Consider the following 25,593-nt stretch of genomic DNA (forward strand, 5'->3'; position numbering starts at 1 on the left):
CAGTCAATGATGCTCTCTTTAGTCCAGATAAGAGTGGAGAATGTATGTCATCACACACTGTCCACTTAACCCTTCCTCGTCGGTTGTTTAGGTTATGCCTTAACGATATCAATGTCATAATCATTTTACAACTAGGTCTATATTAAGAACAACAGTAATGATATGGTGCCTTTGTGTTTCAAATGTGTTTCTAAGTGATGGAGCACTTGCCACTTTTTCCATGGCATTTTTTATGATCGATCCATGGTTTTCGTTGCATTTCAATGCAAGTGGAAGTTAGAGTTGGTGGACCTTGGCCTTGGATACAGGTGTTATGACAGGGTTGTAGACTTCTGTAACAACAACCACTATTGAACGTCTAACTGAGTTTTACTTTATTCTCTCACATTTCCAGGTGAACGATTAGAATATTGATGCGCCCCGCCTGAACGCAGAATGGCACCAAGTATCCATTACGCATGGCGTTTCCATCATCTTTTTCAATCAATCAAGGGATCTATCTTGGACATTGTTATCAGACATTGCTCTTTGACCATATTGGTTACATAGACCTTTGTGTATAAAAGACAAGACATAGAGAACTGGCAATATCATTCGCACATGCTGACTTCATTTTGTACAGACTGTTACGTACAATCACCTCTCTTTTAAGGTAATAGACACTCACTTTCACACAAAAAATTGCTTTTTGCATTTCCTACGTTTAATAATCTAAAGCTATTTTGTTAGAAAACTCTTCTTCTGCGTAAAGGCATGGCAATGAGTGGATTGTTGGCGTGTGCCCTCATGGCAGCGCTAGTGGGGGTTGGTTTGACATCGCCCGTATCCAAGTCGGATGGCAACACCAAACAGGTGAATACTGCCACAGCTACTGGCCAGGAGGGAGGCAGTGAGGAATGCTGCAGAGAACGTCGCTAGGCGGGAGCAAGACACTCAAATGAGCATGGCACGGATGGAGAGGATGGCGCACCTGTCGGAGGACCAGCGCGAGTTAATGTCCAAGCAAATCATGCAGGCCATCTCAGGTACGTGGTGGTTTCGATTTAAGTGCGTGCGCGTGTGTGTGTGTGTGTGTGTGTGTGTGTGTATGTGTGTGAGAGAGGGGGGAGAGGGGGTGAAGTGTATGGTTGTTCGCTTGAGCACTTTAAACGCACATTGAACTTTTCTGTTTGGTCCATGTAAGTTTGTATTGTTCGCAGAGATGATGAACGAGTGTCCGGACCGAGACTACCAAGGATGGGTAGACTTTGGACGGCGAGGTGCAGAGTAGAGACATACCACAGGCCAACTGAGGAACGTCTGCCTGCACTGGCGTTACTCAGGAATATTTTCATTGGTTTATGTTGTAGTGTATTAAGATTATGACTTTCTTAATGGGTTTAAGTGGAACCTTTGAGGATGTTTATTTTAGTATCAAGAGGGAATGTTTTAGTGTAACGCCACATACAACAGACAGGAAGTGTGTGTTGTAGACAGGGGATTGGACAGTAGAGGGAGCCACCCACATCTTGGGAAGATTATATATACTGGGTAAAAAGCGAAGAAGAGGTTAGAGCGGCCATTGCAATTCGGGGGATGCCGTTCTCCGGGTGATCTTGACACCTGTAACTCATGCTGAAAGCTTGTGATATGAATAAACGTATGATCAAGGTTCAGTATGAGCGGACTCCTTTGTTTATCAGCAATAATTGCCAGCATTACTCGATACTACAAATGGCGTCACGAAAAGGGAGGGACTGCATCTCTTCTTTGTTTCATTCAAGCGCCAAGCTAACTCGTTCTGAAGTCATGGCCAGATAAGGGTGAGTTTTTTCCTCACCGCTTTGGGAGTTTGTTAGTTTGGATGCTATTTGATTGTGCACTGGAGAGATGTACCATTAGGACCGAAGTGTGCTTTGTGTTGCGTTATTGCTGAGAACTGGGGGTCTGGCTAATCATTATAAATGTCTTTGCACTGGTAGACAGTGCAAAAGGGGGGAGAGTAGGCTTGGAATTTTAGAGCAATCGATGGTAGTGATTAAGGCAGATATACAAGGCAGATATTAAAGGCAGATATACGTATACAATTAGGGCATTGCAATCTTGTAAAGACCCCAGGGGGGCGACCTCATGGGGCCATAAATCCTCATAACGCGTTAGGTGTTTTTAGGTCAGTCTATGACTGGGGTTGATGGAATTTATTTGATTGTGGTTACTGCTCATCTTTTATCCGACGGGATATCTGTTTGGGAGGACCTCTCTGTAGATATCCATTGAACTCATGGCATCATAAACGGTAGAGAATAGGACAAAGAAAAGGGCAATGCAGGTTACATTTTTACGTGTTGCAAGCCACAGGTTAGATACATGCTAATGCTAAATGCTAATGCTAAATGCTAATATGTTGCATGCTACATGCTAACGTGTGACCTTAGAGGGCCATTGCGATGGAATAAAGCCTCTTAAATTATGTTTGTGTGTGTGTAGAATTCAGGTTCTATGCTGTGTGAGCTCTGTTAAATGTTGTTTGACTATGAGGAAGAGAATGGAGTTACAGCAGGACTGTTAACTGTCTATTTGGGTTGGGGAGAGAGCTAAGAATCTCCCTTCCACGGTGAAATCGTATGGTTAAATGTAATGCGCATGCGTGTGATTTTACTAAACTACAACACGTTTGATTTTACTACACTAGGTTACGACACAGGGGATTTTACGGCACTAGATTATGACACGTTTGATTTTACGGCACTACACTACAACACGAGGGATTTTACTAAAACTACAACAAGGGGGATTTTGGGTAAATGGGTCATACTTCTGTTACACTGCAGGGGGAGACAGAGACACAGACGAGGGAACAAAGAGGAGAGATTTTAACACGAATGGAATCTTCTAGTTGTTACATCGGCTGTTGGTTAAAGATAAAACTGTTTTTGTGACCTATTGAATTGATAAATGAGAGAGAGATGTTGACGGATTAAAAATAAAAATAATTAAATAAATAAATAAAATAAAAATGTTATTGAGCTATTTGAATGCGATTCCTGAGTTGATTCTTAGAGCGAATGTGACTGGAGGAATATTGAATGCCGGAAATAACTCAGTGAATGTATAAACTTTAAATTCTTGTCTGTTTCTATGCTCTTTTGTCATATGAGAGGAACGATAGGACGAGAGGAGAGAGAGAGAGAGAAAGAGAGGAGGGGCTGGCGTGTACGTCACGTGACAAGGATCGAGTCAAAAAGGTTTTGGTACTGTTCTGTTTACAAAATCTTCCCCTACAGGATATTTGATGTTATGACAATTTCACAGAGGCTTGGCAAATACTGATTCATAAAAAATTTGCATTTTGGAGTTTCTGTGCATCACTTGGGTTGATTGGAGTTGTGTTGGGAATCGAGTACTGACATTATTCTGTAAAATTAAGATAATTGGGTGCTTATAAAGCAAGGGGGTTTATGGGTATTGTAGTCTGAAGTTGACTACTTGCATTTACTTTCCGGATGGGATGTGGTAAGATAGCCACTAATTGATAAATTGGTAAAATAGGATATAGAAATAAAAAATTGTTTTTGATTATTCATAATTTTTAATTGATTTTTTAATTGCATTTTTATTTTAATTAAATATATTTTTTTGGAGAAAAAAATGTAGTAGAATTTTTGTTGTTTAGTTTATATTAATAATTAAAGGGGGGATGCCATAGGCTATATAGTCTAAAATAAAATAATTCACAATAAAGGAATATAAAAGAGTTGGTACAATGGGAAAAAGATATCAGGACTATGAAGGTAATTACACCTGTTGGTATAGTACAAAATAGTAATCCTTTAACTAAAGTATTGCTAGGTTATCCGGCAAATGAAACAAAAGTTGGCCTGACATTGAACAAACCATAGCTAGTAGAGGGAATCTTAACTCTGACGTCATCAACATAATGAAAGTGCTTCTGTCAATTCATAAAGCAGTTCAAAAGAAGGGAAAGAAGGGAACAACGTAAAGAAAAGAGACAGAGAGCTGGGTGTTCTTAAGTTGTCCTTCATTCTCAAACAAAAACTGATAAAAGATTCCAGCGATAAGATAAACAAAGGTATAGAGAAAATTGTGAAACAAGGAAAGGCGACAGAAAAACTAATGGCAGAAGTTAGTACACCTTTCTCACATACGGATTCAGCAAAAATACCCCCACCTTATGAGAAGGAAGTAGAGCTTAGGGATGTTTATCCTCAGCTTCCAGTGATCATCCAGGAGGGTGATTATTGCATCAGAGATGAAGATGAACGAATAATAGATAATAGACAAGCAGAAACGACAATAAAAATGAATCCAAAACTCCAGAAGTAAGAAAAAACCGAGATGTCTGGAAACTAAGAGAAGAATGAGGTTCGGAAAGATGAAGATGAAGATACAGAAGAGAAGAAAAACTGCTGAGAAAAGAATCCCAAGAATTGGAGGAGAAGAATACATTGAGGCCAAGGAAAAAGGCCACTAGTAAGAAGATGATGGAAGATGATATTTCGAGGACAGAACTTAGAATATAACCTTTTGAAGAATACTGATATGTCAACAACAAGAAGGAACAGGACCAAGAAACTCTCAGAAAACTCAATCAAATACAACTGGTGGAGGAGAAGAAGGAGAAGAAACAAGCTTTGGTTATGAAGAATCAGAGTGAACCAAATCAACAATCACTCCTACAGCTTCAACTGAACAAGGTCAAATGCAATTGTACCAGCCACCAAGGGCGGTACCAGTTATTTCATATCCACAGCCAGTTTCTGGACAGACACAGAATTGGAGAGGAAGAGGACGAGAAGGCTTAGAAAGAGGAGGAAGATTTCAGCTACACTTCCAGCAACTTTCAGAAGAGTGTTATAATTGTGGACAGATTGGTTACTTTACCTGTGAGTGTAATGCGTCAGGAGGAAACAACAGAGGAAATTTCTGAGGAAGATAAAGGAGCAAGTGAAGATCACCTGTTCTCCAGGTGAACCCTTAAAGGAGCAAGGATTCTAGATTGCCTAGAAGATCCGAAGGGGGGTGTCAGCTGGTAGCACCAATTAGGAAGAAAAATATCTAACAATTGAAGTGAAAATAAAAAGGACTATGAGAAGTGATGGTGAATAGTGGAAAAGCTTTTATCTGTGTTGAGCCTAAAGAGGTTAAACATCTCATTATGTAAAATTAACTAATTAGGATAGGGATTTGAGGTAGTAAAACAGTTGATTACTCTTAAGGAACCAATTGAGCTCTGCTATAAAAATCAAAGAGAAATTAAAATAGACATACTAATATTAGAACATATACCTATTGCATTGTTGGGAAGAGATGCATTGTGTAAATTGAACTGTACAATAAGATGTACACTAGACGACTGTCTGGTAGAGGATTTAAAAAAAGTAGGGTTTTTGGGAATCATATTTGCTTAAAAAGATAATATCATAGGAAGGATGATAATTAGACAATCTGGCTGAAAAATAAAGTTAAAAGGGGTGACTGTTATTCTGGGTTACATTCCTACACCAAGGGATTTCAGACTAGGCTAAAAGATGTTTAGTCGTTTGCCAAGTCTGTGTGTAAAGAAGTCAGAAGCAGGTGGGGACTTCCCAATCACATATTCAAAAAATTTGGTGGTAAAGGATTTTGTGAATAAATCAGTGGAAAAGGTTTTTAAAGGTTAGGAGAAAAGATTAGATAAAAAAAGTTAGGAGAACTAGGGTTGAAGGAACTCTAAGACAGTAAACTAAGTTTCAAAGTTAGTAGTAAGAGAGAGAGAACAGTGGTGAAGGACATTTTAGAGTTTAGTGGGAAGATAGATATGGTAGGAGTTTAGATCTGTTAGGAGCAGATGCATTGAGAAAGTATGCGTTGCTGAATGATAAGAGAAGATTGAGGGTGATTGAGTATCTATACTTACAGTTCCCAGCAGGAAGATCAAGGTAATTGTAGGTGTATTTTTTATAATCAAAAGTTTGAAAGTGAGGGATTAGAGGTAGGACTGAGAGTTAAAAAAAAGTGACACTAGTGGTGATAGAGGGAAGTACAAGTAAAGAGTTCAAAGCTTTGGGGAAACTAGATGAAGTAACAATAAGGACATCAACACTTCAGTATATTAAAACAACAGTGAGAAGCAATTTAACTCTTTCAACATTGATAGTTATTAAAGCCATAAATATATCGCATTTGATTACAAGGGAACCAATAGGATTGGAGGATAAGTCTAAGAGAGAAGGGGGGACTTTTTCCATGGTATGGTGTAACATTTTTGGCAGATCATATTGATAATATTAGCTATACTTTGATTCCAGATAGTTCAGATAGTATCACTATGCGTTGAAGAATATAAGGGATGCATTTGGTAGATCTGAAGGAGCTGGATGGTCAGCGAAGTCTTGGTTGCAAGATCAGTTAGGCCCAGTGGGAGCAGTGATGGATTAGATTTAATGGCAGTTTTGATAGCACTGTGTGTGATGTTTTTCTTTTGTAATTTGTTACTGACCTTTGAGAAAGCTATGATATTGAGATAGGTTGGAGTTGTGATGCATGGAGACAACACTCAGATGCCGTTGTTGACTGTTCCTGATCTGGATGAAGATGGACAAGTGGGACTGGATTGATGGATAAATATCCTTTTTGATTATTTGATCATTTTTCAAAAAAAATTTCAATATTAGTGTGATTTTAGTATGATGTTATGAATCAAAGGGGGGAAATAGGATGATGTGATTCATATATCATTTTATATCATTTTTTATATTCTTAGTTGATATTGATGTTTAATTTGAAAGTGTTGTTTTGCAAAAGATACTGTTTGGTCTTTTCTTTTCTTCCAGAAGTATTTGGGGGAATATGTAGAGATTGAAATACTCAAACAAGGACACTATGAAGGGACAATATGAAAGGAGAATGACTGGAGGAGATGGAACAAGGAAGGTGTGGAAAGATTCCGATTCCATCATCGAAGATGCATTGGAAGAGGAGACTACGGGGGAGATGAAGTGTAGTGAACTACATTCCAGTGTCTGCAATGAAATATAGACATATTTGCATGTGTAATACATAATATGTGTCATATTCTTAGGTATTACTTTTTGTAGAATGATATTTGATGTTATTGGATACATGTGGGAATCTTAGATGTTTTTGTTTATTTCGTGAATGCTTAGGGACAGGGAGTCTAGGCAGGGATATAGGTCCACTATAGGGTCCGATGGGTCGACCAGCCTGAGAGTGGACATTTTTTGGATAGTATTTTGTTTGCAGGGGCTTACATGTGTATTTAATTGCATCATAGTTTCAAATGCATTGATAAAGATTTATGAATTCATTGGGAGTACCTAGGTGGTTGCCTGGGGCAGAGGTACCGTGAGATAATTTTACTGTCTTGATTGATGGATGGATTTGGAACGAAGGTTGCCAGACAGTTTTTCGCTCTCACACTCCATAAAGATTTGTTCATATTTCATAGTAATGTATTCACACTTCATAAACATTTATTCATATTTCATGGAAAGGTATTTACACTCTAGAGAAGAATGTTTTTTGGTTTAATGTTAAAGATACTCAATAAGATAAATTGTTACTTGTCATAATTCTATTCTGTTTGTTTTCGAGACTTTTAGTTAGTCTCGAAGGGGGGATATGTAGTGTATTAAGATTATGACTTTCTTAATGGGTTTAAGTGGAACCTTTGAGGATGTTTATTTTAGTATCAAGAGGGAAGGTTTTAGTGTAACGCCACATACAACAGACAGGAAGTGTGTGTTGTAGACAGGGGATTGGACAGTAGAGGGAGCCACCCACATCTTGGGAAGATTATATATACTGGGTAAAAAGCGAAGAAGAGGTTAGAGCGGCCATTGCAATTCGGGGGATGCCGTTCTCCGGGTGATCTTGACACCTGTAACTCATGCTGAAAGCTTGTGATATGAATAAACTTATGATCAAGGTTCAGTATGAGCGGACTCCTTTGTTTATCAGCAATAATTGCCAGCATTACTCGATACTACAATGTCATTTGACTTTTGCTTTTAATCCAAGTGTCATAATAAACATGTTTGCAGTATGTGTGTCTACGGACTTTCTTGTTTTTGTTTAGGACATGGACCGGTTTCCACGGACACAGAATATACATTGAGTGTGCTTTTAAGTCTAGGACAAAGCTTAATGTGTCCGGGAAACCGGCCCTTTGAGCAGAAAAATAACACATGCACGTGTGCCTGATGGAAATACAATGTACTTTTTAATTTACAAGTGGTACAATTCATACACACATACAACAGCGATTATAACATATAATTCAGCAAAAAGTAGTCAATTTCAACTGTTTGGTTCATTTTCTTCTGAATACAAATTGTAGTAATTTGCTATCATTTTCCCTTTTGATCTGCAGTATCCTACGCCTTTTATATACAATTGATTATCCAGACAGCCCAAAAAGTATCCAAAAAATGTAGTCCATGATCATTTGGTTTTTGTACCTTTCTTTTTTCCCGTGACACTTTGCTTGTATTTCTTTTTCCTCGTAAGGTATTAGTGCAATCACTGGAGGAATTAACTTTGAATGCCCAACTTAATTTTTTCATACAGCTAACTTTCATATTCCTGATGACATTGAATATATTTGTAACAACAATACTTTAGTTTAAGGTCTGTCAACACATATCCAGCACATACACTAGTCCCAATACCTTTTGCTGTCACCTTCTGTTGTCTTTGATACAGCATGGTAGACTACCTGAATGCTTTTGGTGAGGTTCGAATAAATGCACAAGTTCACAATGACTGACATAATTGACAGCATTTCGAAATAAAGCATTTTACAATGACTTGCAGCAGGTGATGTGTGATGCCATACAAACGCACAGTACTGCTAGTGCTAAATGAGGACATTTGGGAAAGAGCAGAGTAGTATACCTCAGTGAATGTCAATAATGTCACAAACTTTCAGTAAGTTCAGTCAGTGTATCAATCTCTCCACCATTCTGTAATGGGGAGTGATTGAAGTGTTAGTGATTTTACCACAGTAAAGTTAATGTGGTTAATACCCACAAATGCTTCATTTTCTAATAGCAGCTATTTATTGCAAAATGACATACTGAATTCCAGTGCATCTTGGGGTTTTTAAGTGTGACAAACTAACCGCTGTGGTCAATTTGGTGGTTCTTAAATAACAATACCTTGAATCTTTCCCAACATAATGAATAGGTAATGTGATTGTATTTGATGGTATTAACAAATTATTATAGAAAACATATGGTGGGGTTCTTTCAACAACAACAAAAAACACCACGAGAAGCACCATTCCCTTACTTTCATACCGTGTAAAACCATCGACACCCACGAAACACAGGTAGAAAAAAGCAACGCATGTTTCTCAACTTTTTATTTTATAAAAAAACAAAAACCCTTCCGCGTGTTCAAGCCAGCCGGAGCGGTGATCAGGTGATTCTCCTGAGAATGATCATGATGTCACACATTGTCGTGGAGACCTAGTATCTACAATACAGGAGTCCATTACAAAAAGAAGAGTGACTGTAAACGTAGCAGAATGTCAAGAGGTGATGTGTACGCGGCGAGTGAAGTCAGACGCAGGACACAGAGAATCGGGTTGACTACTTTACTGAGCGTTACGCACAAAACAAACGTCTCCAACACTGGAGGGAAAAAACACCATATGTGCAATCCGAAGAAGTAGCTAGGCCGAACATCAACAAGACAATAACACACAAAACCCAAACGTGAAACAAGGGAAATTATATGCTAAACAATCAACACTAATAGGCAACAGGTGTACTAATCTAGACAAAACAAGACAAACATCGATCGGCAGTAGCTAGTACTCCGGGGACGACGAACGCCGAAGCCTGCCCGAGCAAGGAGGAGGAGCAGCCTCGGCAGAATCCGTGACACAGAAACTCAAAATATGTCGCTATGGTTCTCCCGAGGCTCCATTTTACAATGTATTGCTGTGGGCCCGAAACACAAAATGGCGGTACAGTGGCATAGCCAGCATGTGGATTGAAGTCAATGACGATTGAGGAGGAAGGGGAGAAGGAGGGGGGAGGGAGTTCTCCCAGTCGTTCTCAGACTCTAGGTAATTGTCTGTATTGCCTGACTGCTTCTCTCTCCTCTTCGTTCTCTCTCCAGTCCACCACCCCTCGGGCCGCCACCTTGTGAAGTCCCAGACTCCTCAGCTTGCCTACCAGGTTGAAGCTGAAAATGTTCCTTCTCCCTTCATCTTGAATGTACCTCCATCCTGATCTTCCTCTGCCGTTGTGGGGCGTGTGTGGGCTGTGAATGGGGTCAGTTGGTGGTATGGGTAGGGGACGGTGGAGCCGGAGATGCCCTGCTCCTCCAGCAGCCTTAGGAATCCTAGTGATAGAGGAGGTGATGGGGTGGAGGTGGAGTGGTGGCCGCCGCCCTGGCTAGGGTCAAAGATCAGCCCACAGTGCTGCTGATTGGAGGAGGAGGGCGACGTGGTGCTCAGATGCTCAAAGCTCCCAGAAGCGGACAGGCTGCGAGAGCAAAGGCTGCAAATACAGGAAAAGAGAAAAAGACCAAATCAGACACAGGAGTGCTGTTATCACACATCCAATGAGATACTCAGCTAGTCATTTGCCTACTTAAACATACAAAATAAACACACAGCTTAGCAGCATTAGTAACAGTGCATAATTAGTTAAGAGTGGTTAGTTAGTTTAGTTGCCTGTAAGGGTGGATTAGAGATGATGTTAGTCAGTTCAATAGTCAGCCTGAGAACTGAAAAGAGGATTGCCGTTGGGTCGTGCAGTTTACCTGGAAGAATCTGGAAGGGATCAGGAACTGGTGTCCAAGTTTTGTTTATGAAGTAGATTCAAGATAATGGACCAAATCCTTAATAGAGAAGCAGGCATTAAAATGTTGGAATGGGAAACCTGTGTGTATTAAAGTTTGAGTTACGTGTGTATCTTAAATTAGGATTTGGCCCCAATAATCTAATACTAAAGAACATCAAATTGTTTTATGCATGGGAAGTTGAATCATTGTCATAGCTGCGAGTGCATTCATTCCATGACTTTGTAGTGGTGTTTGTTCAAGGCTCAGCATGGGGGTATGATCAATAATTTTACTTAGGGGTTGGGTGGGGTCAGAGTTAGAAGGGGAGTGGTTTAGAAAAGTTAGCGGATAAATATATAATTTTCCTGCATCATTCCCAAGATGTCCATGCCTGTTGGATCTTACTTTGCCTATGAAGCCCACTTTAGAGCTGAAGAAAGTGCTTGGACCAGCGTTTCCTACCACTGAGGAGAGAGACATGTGGTAAGGAGAGAGGGATTGAGTAAGGGAGGAGAGAGAAGGACTGCTATACACACAAAGTAGCAAGGTACTTTTGAGGAGAGAAATGGGGCAGCACAGCGAAGCTGTAGTCATATTGTAAATACCTTTTCACGTTACTACTAATGACTAATTACTAATATTGGTCTTTCGTTTAATGAATGAATGAATTAACGATTGAATGAATACCAAAAGGCAAATTAATGCGTAATAAATGGATTTCACTTCATTTTACAGTCCACTACCTGGGGATAAAAGGCAGAATCTACAGCACACCCAAAACCGATTAGTGAAGGTGCTGGAGGCAAAATGGACAACTGGAGAAACAGGGAAAAGTCTCTGCACACTTCCATTCAGATGCACATTTCATTTAATAGTAGCTGAGCTTTAGGTCAGTCGACCATCAACAGTCCACTGCCTGGTAATTGCTTATGTTGCTTTGGATTCATTTCAAACACCATTTAGTACCATACCATTTAGTACCAGGTTACCTATTATTTCGACGTCTTTGATGAAACTTCCAGGAAGTATTCATTGTCACCATATATACGTTCTTAGTAAATACCAGACAAAAAACATGTAACTTTTTGCACTTGACTGTACACTGCTTTCTTGGCCAGGTCTCCTTCGAAAAAAATATCTCAAGGGCCTTCCTGGTTAAATAAAGCATAAAAATATATATATATGTGAAACCGGACAGTAAAATAAAGTGTTACCAATGAATAGTTGTGTGTGAGTGATTCCCAGATCTTACCTGGTGGAGAAGGAGGGGAGCAGGAGGGAGGGGTGGTGGCGCCGACAGGTGGTGACGGTGTGGGTGGGAGGGGTGTGGGGGAGGTTGGGGCCGGAGGATAGAGGAGTGACTGTGGATGATGTACACACTTTACACAACAACACAAAAACACACAAACAACAACAAACACATACACAACTACTCACAATGGATGAGGAAAATCCCAGAGCCACCCACCAAATGACATGGATGGGAGAATGTACGATATACAACGACAGTATGAGTTGGAATGACTCAAACTGTTTAGTAACATCACACCTACCACACAGGTGAACTTAGGAAAGTTGGAATGAGTTGGAATGACACAAACTGTTCAGTAACATCACACCTACCACACAGGTGAACTTAGGAAAGTTGAAATGAGTTGGAATGACACAAACTGTTTAGTAACATCACACCTACCACACAGGTGAACTTAGGAAAGTTGGAATGAGTTGGAATGACACAAACTGTTTAGTAACATCACACCTACCTCGCAGGTGAACTTAGGAAAGTTGGAATGAGTTGGAATGACACAAAATGTTTAGTAACATCACACCTTCCACACAGGTGAATTTACGGGGATATGGACCACAGTAGACATGTTATCCAAATAGAAGGTTCCAGTGTCAATGCCTGATCGTTCTCGCTTACCCAATCTGACGGACCTAAAGAGTTCCGTCGGAGGAAGAAGGGAAAATGATCAGATTTTCACGACTAACTCTCCCACTTCATCTTTGTCCTGTTTGGGATGATATATAGGATTAATGCCAAATTATATACTTCTTTACAATTCCTTATTATAAATCAATCCCCTAATTCAACATGCCTCCAAGATGTATAGTGTGGATGATCAGGTCACACTATAAAGCCAGGATAGATTGCAGAGGTCATTGAAATCATTCAATTAATTGTTCCATCAAATAGTATACTACTCATTAACAACCGTCAAAACATTTCATAAATGTTGTATCCCAAGTGTACAGTATGTCTTTAGTACAGCTCTTTTCAAAATAAATCACACGTATTTACTTATCCGTCAGTAAATAAAAGCCCAAATTACATGTGTTTGCCCCTTTAAGATATTTCACTTCCATCCGTGAAAAAACCCAAAATAAAAATTAAAATCCTATACAGCTAACATTTCATACCAAGTGGTTTGTTTGTGGTTATTTGAACACCATATAGTAAAACAAACAAACAAAAAATGGCCAGGCCTTACTTATAGTCTCAGAAAATATTTCTAAGAAAAGAGAATCACTCCCCCCTTTTTCCTGGAAGAAAAAGTACACATTTAGTTAGTTTCCATTTTGATACCTCTTAATCAGTCCACACAATCTAAATTCGAAATTCTCACTCTCTTGCCACATCTCCTGATCCCTCCTTTCAGACAACCCTCAAGAACATCACTTGTGACTGCTCCCTTCTCCAGTGAATTCCACAATCTAGTGCACATAAAACGAAATAAAATCCCATATGATTTAAACCCCTAGGCTCTTCCTTAGCCACACTGCTACCACTCAATCACCCCCAACATGCTTTGTGACGTCGTAAACTCAAATATGCTCTCTCTTGCCTCGTTGGTTGTACTTTGCCCTGTGGCCCCACTCCTATAAAATTGTTTACTAATGTGATGATGGTTTCGCCCATTAGCGTCATCGTCATTCAACCCCCATAACACTTTACTACAATCCATAACACTCAAATTTAACCCCTCTAGCGATTGTTTAAATGCAGCATGATACACCATTTGTAACCCTCATTCGCGCTGTCACCCATACATACTGTCATTTTACATTTCACCTTTCAGAATGTATTATCTTTGACCCTCGGAAGGATTCTTTAACCCCACTGAATGTAATACTTTTCCCTCTCACAAATACAGTCAATTCCTCAGTGTAAGGAATCAGTGATATTTGATCCCACGTATCTATTAAAATGTTGTTTGAGATGTGGTCTCCTACATCTCCCTCATCATTCATACTGTAGGGGATTTCCATCAATCCGTGACGAAAGACTCCCAATCAAGACACATCAGACATTTTAATGTTTCATTAAGTGGAATATACACCTATAACATAACAAACCCATAACCACTTTCCAGTACTCTAATCATTTCAATTTGCTGCCTTGATTTTAGTAAAAATATAAATTGTTGTGTAATCAATCCAGAACCTACAAAAAGTTAGTCCTGTCCCCTAGTCCAAAATAAATGCTTCTCTAGCTACCCTGATTTGGTTCTCACCATGAGTTCTAAGAGTGCAGCCATCTTAGCTGGTGCCATTTCTTTGCCAATTTTCCTGTTGTGGTTGGCTAGGCAGCCATGGGTTGGTAGGACAATCCCTTCTCATATGTCCTAATTGATTGCACCCCCAGCAGACACCTGTTCTCCTTGGTCCACCACTCTGGTGTGTTTGATGCTGTGGTTGGTACCATTGATTCTTGGGTCCATTTTCATTATTCTTGTTTTGCCACTGCCCAGGGGATTGGTGGTGTATACCTATTAACTACTGGTAAGGCAGTAGATCTTTGGCATTGCTGCTGAAGCGGTATCTGTTGACCTTCTTGGAGAACAGGTGTAGTTTGTGTTTTCTTTTTGTCCTTTCTTGTCAGCTCTTCCAGCTGCAACTGTCCCAGTTTTCTCAGAATCTCTCTCCACTCCTTCGCCAATTTCCGTTCATCCCTCCTGTATTTCTCCATTGCGTGGATAATATGGTTGCACAATTCCTTGCGTGATTCTGACGTTAGTCCCTCTGTCTCACTCTGTCCTTGATCAGAGTCAGCATACTGTCTAAATTCTTCACCTTCCTCATCATTTGTATTTCCCCCATCTCTTTGCCCATCATACTCTTGTTCATCTATCCCATAATTTTCCAGCTCCGTTAACATCCCCCTCAGTCTTTCATAACAGTCTATATCTAAATGTGATTGTTTTCCTCTTCCTGGTGTGGAAACCTGCTGCTTCCTTTTTTCTCCTTATTTCCCTGTTATTCGACTGTGACCTGAGAATACCGCCCCCCTTCTGTGTATGGTGGTGGTGTAGTTGAACAAGCCTTTTTTGGTTCACTCCCTCTCTCCATTTTCTGTTTCTCTCTCTTCTAATATTCTTCTTATTTTTTGTTCCCTTATCTTATCCCAAACCTATAAAATAGCACTGGAGACTTTTCCTGTCCTTAGCTATTTTCCCAGTACCCTATTTGTACTCGGTCGCTAGACCACACCCTACTTTCCCCGATCAATATCCTCGTTACTCTATTTTTCAAAAACCCTCCCGTTGTACTAACGTACCCTATTTTCCCCGTATCTGAACTTTTGCATTTTTTCCCCATCTCTGCATTTTTTCCCAAACCTTGGCTTTCAACTCTCCCCTTTCCTTAAATGAGATTTTATCCCTTGCCTTTCCTATACTATCCTTCTATCATTACTGGATCAATGACACTTGTAATAACTGTTTCGCATTAAATTGTGCCTTTTTCTGATAATGTTATAATTGTATCCTTTTGCATTACTTTAGTTTAAAATATAAGTTTGTTATTCAACAAATCTACAACCCACTATAAATTGGTGCTATTCCCTCAGCATAATAGCTAAAGCTACTTGCATCCCCTGGTTCACGTAACGAAAACAAATTATCGTTTTAGAATTCAACACCTATTTGCATACACCACTGGTGTTAAGCAACCTATCGAATAAAGTAATAACAATTATAATTTGTCAAATAACGTTTTCCAGTCAAGTATTTAGACTTACAGCTCAATTCGTACTAGCTGGACTGTCTCTCTTTTACCCGCGAACCAGAGCCATAAATTATTTTCCTTTGTTACCACAGGTCCAGTGCAATTGCCAGCCCGCTATTCAATTTCTGTAACTGTCCATTCTGATTACGCTCTAATTAAAAAAAAAAACACTGGCTATAATTTACAAGCATACATTTAATTCACATCCATATTCAATTTTATTCTCAGTAGCTTTCAAATTATCAACTCATTCGGGCGGCGGGTATCCTAGTGGTCAAGAGCGCCGTACCAGCAACGGAAAGGTCACTGGTTCTAATCCCCGAGCCGACCAGGCAAAAATCTGTCGATGTGCCCCCGAGCAAGGCACCCAACCCAAACCACTCCTGTATGTCGCTCTGGATAAGAGCGTCTGACGGTTGAATACGGGAGATGTTCAATTTTAAATCAGCAAGCTGCTAAATCGTTCCGTCTTATAACACAAAATGAACACTGACTGTTCTATCAATCTAAGCAACCCATAAACGTAATTGGAAAATCTAATGCAGAATCTATGCTTTATCTGAATGACAAGTAAATCCCCCGTTATTCCAATTCTAAATGGTCCGTATTTTTAGCATCTGGCACATACCACATTTATCACAAAATAGCTTTGAAGGACACAGATCTCACACGCTCAACGTAAATACATTTGCAGCAAACGAGTCAAACCCACATTAATTGATTTGAAAACAGATATAACGACTTAACCAAATTAATTATATTTCCCCCCTAATATACAAAAATTCCTTGACTATATCACCTCTGCTTCTGAAATGATAGATAACAATTATAATGCTTAAAACCTTTTCTCCCACACGCTCTATGCACTGTCTCTCACACCCCACGTACGTCTACGTGTTTGGGCGCTCAAGCAAGCACTTATATATATTATTCCACTTTTATCCACTCTCCATTAATCAATTACCCACACATAACATACATCATATGTCAATATTATTCATCATCCACCGCATTCGTATTTGTAATGATTCTTTATCGCCACACGCTCTATAACATTATCATACACCCCTCTTTATCTCTTCATCATACCACATTCACACAACGTTGATCTCAAACACGCTTCATCACTATTTGCATAACCTACCGGAATATTACTTTACTATGGTCAATTTTACCATAATCCTATATCCCTTCTAACTTTCCCAACTTTAATTAACCCCTAAAAGCTTGACCGAAATTCAAATGTGTCGACGTCATATGATCACCCCCATACACGTGACCTGTTCCTTCAACAGGATTTCTCTCTCTCTCCTTTAAGTTAGTAAATGAATATCCACTTACTATTAATTATTCTCTCCCTAATGCAAGATTGGGCTTTCCCTTTCTCCACAAGCCTTAGAAGCTTCAAACAACATAAAATATAGTCCCTTTCCTTACACTTTCTCCACAAGGACAAGGCTATTATTTTCAGGATTTCTTTTTGTTGTCCGATCACCCACACAGATAAGCCGCCACTCGTGGTTAAATGAGTCAGACAGAATGACAAGCAGAACGAACAATAGTGTCAGACGATTGAACGAAGCTGACCAAATGACAACTTAGTCACAATTGAATGAACCACAGCCGCTCAAACAAATTATTCACCCCGCACAAGATGAGCAGACCTACTCTATCTTATTATTTCTCTATACTTTGAAGCCCTGGTGGCGTTCACAACCATTCACCTACTAGGGATGAAAAGCGCGACATCCAATTTATGCTGTCACCTTCTCAGGATGACTTCATTTTTACCCGATTCGCTGTCTAATTTGTGCATCACCTCACCCAGGCTGATGCGTCACCTACCTCTGAGCAGCCTCTAACAATGATAAACACGTTAGAGCGGTAGCCGTAGGCCCTTTCAGTAATGTATGTCCAACCTACCTCTGAGCAGCCTCTAACAATGATGAACACGTTAGAGCGGTAGCCGTAGGCCCTTTCAGTAATGTATGTCCAACCTACCTCTGAGCAGCCTCTAACAATGATAAACACATTAGAGCGGTAGCCGCAGTGGACGTTTCAGTACTGTATGTCCAATCTACCTCCGAGCAGCCTCTAACAATGATCAACACGTTAGAGCGGTATCCGCAGTGGACGTTTGGCTAGCCACCTACCTCCGAGCTGTCCTCTGGGGTGCTAATTTTAGCTCCCCAAAGCGGTATCCGTAGGATTTAACTCATCAACAATCAATTGCATGCATGCTTATTCCTCATTCCAACAAAAACTCTGCTTCTTCTGCTAAATTTGGTCCTTATTCTGGAGAGAACCCTTCCGTACCCCACTCTCAGATTCAGCCTGATCGAAACGCACAGTTTAAGTAAGAACATAGCTTACCTTCTAAACAGCAGCCACTGAGTCTGTGTGAGTCACTCAAACTTTCTACGATGGAAAAGCACTCAAGGATCTCTATAACCAATCACGTCGGGGTCACCAATTATGTTGTGGAAAATAACCACCATACTTTATTACAAATAAGGTCTTACAGAGTTTTTGTTGCATCATGAAATGACTTTATTAAAGTTTTCAACAAAGCCGATACCCGTCTGCAGAGGGGCACACATTCTTAAGGTCTCCCTCCATCTTATATAGTCCTCTTCAGTTTTCCCACTCTTTTATTGCTCCACCCACTTCTTTGTCCCTGAGGACGGCTGAACTATTACTCCAACCAATCACACGCTCCCCTGTCTTGCACACACACTCATGTTTAGCTTAAACATGACAGGCCCTAAATCACACAAACCTCACCCCCTCAAGCTGTAATCAATCAAGAAGATACCAAGGAGACAAAGGTCTAGCCCAAACTCTATTCAACCCTGGTGCTGCTCCCTTCACTGTGTTTGAAGAGAGAGACAAAAACAAACGGCCCAATTCAGTTAGCCACAAAGAATGTTAACTATATGTTCATGATTAACTCAATTTATCTGATAATCCATAAAAAAATACACATCATAATTTAAATGGATATTTATTTGGATTTCAAGTAATGGACATACACAAAATAGTCCAAATTGGTGAAGTGAAATGAAAGAAATAACGTGTAAAAAAAAATCTAAAAACAAAATAACGGAAAAGTGGTGCATGCATATGTATTCACCCCCTTTGCTATGAAGCCCCTAAATAAGATCTGGTGCAACCAATTACCTTCAGAAGTCACATAATTAGTTAAATAATGTCTACCTGTGTGCAATCTAAGTGTCACATGATCTGTCACATGATCTCACTATGTATACACCTGTTCTGAAAGGCACCAGAGTCTGCAACACCACTAAGCAAGAGGCACCATGAAGACCAAGGAGCTCTCCAAACAGGTCAGGGACAAAGTTGTGGAGAAGTACAGATCAGGTTTGGGTTATAAAAAAAGATCTGAAACTTTTAACATCCCACGGAGCACCACTAAATCCATAATTAAAAAATGGAAAGAATATGGCACCACAACAAACATGCCAAGAGAGGGCCGCCAACCAAAACTCACGGACCAGGCAAGGAGGGCATTAATCAGAGAGGCAACAAAGAGACCAAAGATAACCCTGAAGGAGCTGCAAAGCTCCACAGCGGAGATTGGAGTATCTGTCCATAGGACCACTTTAAGCCGTACACTCCACAGAGCTGGGCTTTACGGAAAAGTGGCCAGAAAAAAGCCATTGCTTCAAGAAAACAATAAGCAAACACGTTTGGTCTTCGCCAAAAGGCATGTGGGAGACTCCCCAAACATATGGAAAAAGGTACTCTGGTCAGATGAGACTAAAATTAAGCTTTTTGGCCATCAAGGAAAACGCTATGTCTAGCGCAAACCCAACACCTCTCATCACCCTGAGAACACCATCCCCACAGTGAAGCATGGTGGTGGCAGCATCATGCTGTGGGGATGTTTTTCATCGGCAGGGACTGGGAAACTGGTCAGAATTGAAGGAATGATGGATGGCGCTAAATACAGGGAAATTCTTGAGAGAAACCTGTTTCAGTCTTCCAGAGATTTGAGACTGGGACGGAGGTTCACCTTCCAGCAGGACAATGACCCTAAGCATACTGCTAAAGCAACACTTGAGTGGTTTAAGGGGAAACATTTAAATGTCTTGGAATGGTCTAGTCAAAGCCCAGAACTCAATCCAATTGAGAATCTGTGGTATGACTTAAAGATTGCTGTACACCAGTGGAACCCATCCAACTTGAAGGAGCTGGAGCAGTTTTGCCTTGAAGAATGGGCAAAAATCCCAGTGGCTAGATGTGCCAAGCTTATAGAGACATACCCCAAGAGACTTGCATCTTCAAAGTGGTAGGCATGTTGTGTAAATCAAATGATACAAACCCCCAAAAAATCAAATTTAATTCCAGGTTGTGAGGAAACAAAATAGGAAAAATGCCAAGGTAGGGTGAATACTTTCGCAAGCCACTGTAGATACCAACTTCAGTGCACATGTAAATATAGTATGTACTCCATTATAGAAGTGTTCGGTGTGGGTGAGTCTTGAGTCTTTTGTCCTTGTGGAACCTCAAGGCATGAGAGGAGTGCCATGTGTGTGTGTGTGTGTGTGTGTCTGTGCACTGCATGCTTGTGTGTGTGGGGGTATGTATTTAGGTGTGTGTGTGTATGTGTGTGCGTTGTTGTCTGTGATCACTCACCCCTTTGCAGCGTGCCTGCAGGTCGACTATCTGTCCAAGCAGGGAACTGATCTCCTCCTGCTGCCTGAGAGTGTCCTCCACCTTACGGGCCAACTCATCAGACAGGTCCACCACCTGCTTATTCACAGAGGCTGGGGGTGGAGGTAGAAAAAAAGATTGAGGAAGAGAAAGAGAGAACATGATAGAGAGAAGAGGAGTAGGGAGAGGGTTAGTATGAATACATAGTACAAACACATTCTGTTTTCACTGTATTCACCCACTCACCAATTCACTCTCCCCTCAGGAACACAGTAACACCGTATACATTATCAAATATGTTTTATATTACACTGTAGTACATTATAGTATACTTAATGAGCTCCTCCACACACACCATCATCAGCTCCTGCTCTTGTTCCTCATTGTTAACAGTCTCTGACGTCAGTTCATTGGCCTGTGGAGTAACAACATCAATGGCATTAGCAAGTTTCCAATCCACTTCAATGACTTCAGGTATTTAGAAGTAGCCAGTGTTACACACCTCAGAGCGTAGTTTGAGGTTCTCCTCCTCCAGACCTTTGAGTTTCTGCTGTATGAAGTCATAATCGACAAAGTTACTGAGGGAGTAAGATGACTTGTTCCTCTTCATTCTGAAAACAAGGAGAGAGGGAGAAGGCAGTCAGAATTTAAGTCTTACGTTTACCTGCCAAAGTTGTGTTGATATGCCTGAGAGGATGTACGATGTATGTGTACTCTGCAGTGTGTGTGTGTTACGTATACAGGTATCCTTTTTGTGTTTTTCCTCTCCTTCTGCCCTAATCACAGGTGTCCTTTGTGTTCCTGATTGGAGGTCGTTGGTGTGTCCCACCTGTCAGTCATCAGTTAATCTGCTGATTGCTGAGGTGGACCAATCAGTGGACATTTCTCCTGATTGCACCACCTGTTTCTGTTTTCTTACCCAATCATATCACACATCACCTTGTTTTAAAAGCTAGTTAGTTGTGTTTTCTGACAGAGACTCATTTTGTTTGTGAGTATGTATACGGTGGTGTCTTGTTTTTGTGTACTCACTCGTTAACTGTTTGTGCCTGGGAAAAGGGGGATTTAGCAAGTCGCCCTTGGGCATACACTACCCGTAGGAAAACCTTGTCTAAACACACTAGTTAGACCTGAGCGGACCACCCACTGTATTTTTGTATGGTTAGCCGTAAGCTTAGTAGTTATTGAGGCAGGCAAGATCAGTTTAGGGGTTTTTGACTTTATTGTTTCATTCCTTGGGTCCAGCTCAGCCCCTTTTCCCCAAACCATTTACTGTGTGTTTTATAATAAACATTTTGTGTTTGACGGTAGCATTTGGTTGTTGGCGTATTTTGTTCTCACTGTTCCTTGGCAATAGCCTAATTTGCATGAGTTATGTTACAGGCCTCTTTTCCATCCACCCTAGACTTTTAAAGCTTGTAACAGTGTGTGTGTTTGTGTATACTCACAGTGAGTGTGAGTCGGAGGCGTTCTCGATCTCCTCTGTGCTGGCGTACAAGCGGAGCAGGTCGTCTCTCATGGAAAGCTCATGACGCAGCTGGGCTATCTGATGAATGGGAAACAGGAACCAGGGTCAGAGTACTGAACTAGGATCTATCATGTACAGTGGTCCCCATTCGTGGTCTGGGCAAGAGTTACCGGGTGTTGAGGCTTTTGACCCTGCCTAGCATTAATGCAATGATTCAACTGATACAGGGTCTAAATCAAAGTTGAACCAGGTGTGTTAGCTTCTTAGCCTGATCCTTAATACAGGGATAAGACCCATCTCTCTATCCCTCTCAGATATAAATACAGTGCAGAACGTATTCAGACCCCTTGACTTTTTCCACATTTTGTTACGTTACAGCCTTATTCTAAAATAGATTAAATAAATAAAAATTCCTCATCAATCTACACACAATAACCCATAATGACAAAGTGAAAACAAGTTTGTAGAAAGTTTTGCAAAAAACCCCCACAAAAAAACAGAAATACCTTATTTACAGAAGTATTCAGACCTATTCAGCTATGAGACTCGAAATTGAGCTCAGGTGCATCCTCTTTCCATTGATCATCCTTGAGATCGATGTTTCTACAACTTGATTGGAGTCCACCTGTGGTAAATTCAATTGATTGGACATTATTTGGAAAGGCACACATCTGTCTATATAAGGTCCCACAGTTGACAGTGCATGTCAGAGCAAAAACCAAGCCATGACGTCAAAGGAATTGTCAGTAGAGCTCCGAGACAGGATTGTGTTGAGGCACAGATCTGGGGAAGGGTACCAAAAAATGTCTGCAGCATTGAAGGTCCCCAAGAACACAGTGGCCTCCATCATTCTTAAATGGAAGAAGTTTGGAACCACCAAGACTCTTCCTAGAGCTGGCCGCCCGGCCAAACTGAGCAATCTGAGGAGAAGGGCCTTGGTCAGGGAGGAGACCAAGAACCTGATGGTCACTCTGACAGACCTCCAGAGTTCCTCTGTGGAGATGGGAGAACTTTCCAGGAGGACAACCATCTCTGCAGCACTCCACCAATCAGGCCTTTATGGTACAGTGACCAGAAGGAAGCCACTCCTCAGTTAAAGGCACATGACAGCCCACCTAAAGGACTCTCAGACCATGAGAAACAATATTCTCTGGTCTGATGAAACCAAGATTGAACTCTTTGGCCTGAATGCCAAGCGTCATGTCTGGAGGAAACCAGGCACTGCTCATCACCTGGCCAATACCGTCCCTACGGTGAAGCATGGTGGTGGCATTATCACGCTGTGGGGATGTTTTTCAGCGGCAGGGACTGGGAGACTAGTCAGGATCGAGGGAAAGATGAATGGAGCAAAGTACAGAGAGATCCTTGATGAAAACCTGCTACAGAGCGCTCAGTACCTCAGACTGGGGTGAAGGTTCACCTTCCAACAGGACAACGACCCTAAGCACACGGCCAAGACAACGCAGGAGTGACTTCAGAACAAGTCTCTGAATGTCCTTGAGTGGCCAAGCCAGAGCCTGGACTTGAACCCGATCGAACATCTCTGGAGAGACCTGTAAATTGCTGTGAATCGACGCTCCCCATCCAACCTGACAGAGCTTGAGAGGATCATATTTTGTATTTAATGTTTTTAATAAAAATACACCTTTTAAGAATACTGTAATGTCTGTATGGTGAGCACACAAAAGCCAAGTCCCCATATATCAGTGGAGGCTGGTGACGGGGGCACAGCTCATAGTAATGGCTGGAATGGAATGGATTGAATTAAAGGTTATCAAACCCAGGGGCGGTGTGTTCATTAGGGCGATATGGGCGACGCACTGCCAAACGGGAAAAGCAAGGGATTTTTTTTCTAATCAATTATATCACGGCAACAGTAGTTATCAGTGTTCTAATCTAGACGTCTGATCTGCCACTAAATGTCCAATCAGGCTAAAGTCGTGCTTCAAATGGCCCCGCCCGTTTTGGGGCGATTTCAGTCAGGTTGAAAATCGCCCAGAAGTCTCTCATAGCCTCTCATGTAAAATCTTTTTTTTCAAATATCAGAGCTTTCAATACAATCTCTATGGGTTTCTGAGGGCTTGCACTTACGCGCTTTCGTCATACGTAACATAACCATGAACGTAACTAAGAAAAGAGCGGGTAGCAGCGTCAATCAATTCACGTACTACTATCAAGATGGCTAGCGTTCAGTGCAACTCGATTGTCTCTTTGAAAGAAGTTCACATCAAAGACCATTCAAAACGAGCTACTGGAGTGTATGCTAGCGGTCATGAGGGAACATATTGTGGAGGAGGTGAAGTCGGCGAACTTCGTAGCTATCCAAGCTGACGAGACCACGGACGTTTCTACACAGACACAGCAGGTACATAGATAGCAACCACAGAGTGCAGGAGCGCTTTTTTGAGTTCCTTCCCATCTCGGAATCAACCTCAGTCTCAATCGCCAGTGTGCTTTTGGAGAGACTGAAACTGAGAGTCAAACTCATTGCGCAAGCTTACGATGGAGCCAGTGTGATGAGGGGAGAGAAGGCTGGTGTGCAGCAAAAGGTACGTGAGCATTTCAAGAATGCCCATTACGTGCATTGCTATGTGCATCAGCTGAATTTTATGCCTGATTTCAATGAGAAAGTCATTGACCGCTTTGCTGCATTGAAAGAGAGAAGAGAACAGTTTCAGTACAAGTAATGTAGCCTCTCTCTCTCTTTGTCCCTCCCTGTCTGTCTCTTTAACACACACACGCCCAAATCAGTTCACAGTTGATGTTGTTTAAAATAGTTATTTTTCATTAAAAAAAAAGTAAAACTTTTTTTTTACAAATCTATACAATTGGCCAGAATATGGTTGTTCATATTTACAAATCTATACAATTGGCCAGAATATGGTTGTTCATTTTTACAAAGCCATACAGATAGCTGTGTTTACCTTTTCTAGAAATTATTTTCAAATTCTGTTTTCAGGCAAAATGTCTATCACTGTTCATTTTCACAAATCTATACAAGAGGGCAGAATATGGAAGTGTATAAAAATTTCCTATTACCAATAACTTGCATCAATGTTTTCAGTAGCCTCTATCAAAAGCTCCTGCTTGCTTGTTGTGAATTATGCTCAGGTGCACATATTTCCAATTCAACCATGAGGCCTTTTTGAAGCAAGTAATGTGTATATCAGTATTGACTTATATGCTGCCCCTGTCTTCATGTTGTTGCTGGACATATATTTTTTTAAATGTGTGTAGGTCACCTAAATCATCAGAAAAATTGCCCCCCCTGAGAATTTTTTCAGGAGCCGCCACTGATCAAACCTATGGAAACCATTTGCTTGATACCGTTCCATTCATTCTGTTTCAGCCGTTACTATGAGCCGTCCTCTGATTTAAAGTGCCACTCACCACCACTGCTATCTATGAGTCAGTGAAAGTAATTGGCAGATCTCAAGTAGTTTCAAGTAACAATGGCTTTTCTACTACTTACTTAAACTGCATACTATTTAGAATGCACTGCTTAGTAAAAACGAATGCAGTACGCAACTAATATCAACATACTATACTCATCCATGCTGCGAAGGCGTCATCTAATGACCAATTGCGTATAATCCCACCATTCTGATTATCAGCTGTTGTCAGAAATTATGTAGGTCTCAAAA

At 40.8% G+C, this 25,593-nt stretch overlaps 2 protein-coding genes and 1 long non-coding RNA gene across 3 annotated transcripts; 1 reads left to right on the top strand and 2 right to left on the bottom strand.

The window, feature by feature from the left end:
* Positions 1-753: 753 nt before the first annotated feature.
* On the top strand, positions 754-1,270 carry LOC121533012 (gastrin/cholecystokinin-like peptide). The gene is given in 3 exon segments (XM_041838780.1): positions 754-857; positions 859-1,025; positions 1,200-1,270. Coding segments are annotated over 3 exon segments (342 nt in total).
* Positions 1,271-9,253: 7,983 nt separating this feature from the next.
* On the bottom strand, positions 9,254-12,121 carry LOC121534039. Its single transcript, XR_005994531.2, has 3 exons — positions 12,050-12,121; positions 11,203-11,261; positions 9,254-10,511 (listed from the first exon to the last, which is right to left on the bottom strand). It is a non-coding gene; the product is annotated as an uncharacterized LOC121534039 (long non-coding RNA).
* Positions 12,122-20,469: 8,348 nt separating this feature from the next.
* On the bottom strand, positions 20,470-22,034 carry LOC123482806 (trafficking kinesin-binding protein 1-like). The gene is made up of 4 exons (XM_045211751.1): positions 21,930-22,034; positions 20,984-21,092; positions 20,837-20,896; positions 20,470-20,594 (listed from the first exon to the last, which is right to left on the bottom strand). The coding sequence occupies exons 1-4, from the start codon at positions 21,998-22,000 to the stop codon at positions 20,586-20,588; spliced, it is 249 nt and encodes an 82-aa protein (XP_045067686.1). The 5' UTR covers positions 22,001-22,034; the 3' UTR covers positions 20,470-20,585.
* Positions 22,035-25,593: the final 3,559 nt, after the last annotated feature.

Source organism: Coregonus clupeaformis, chromosome 38, assembly GCF_020615455.1.
Source record: "Coregonus clupeaformis isolate EN_2021a chromosome 38, ASM2061545v1, whole genome shotgun sequence".
NCBI lineage: Eukaryota > Metazoa > Chordata > Actinopteri > Salmoniformes > Salmonidae > Coregonus > Coregonus clupeaformis.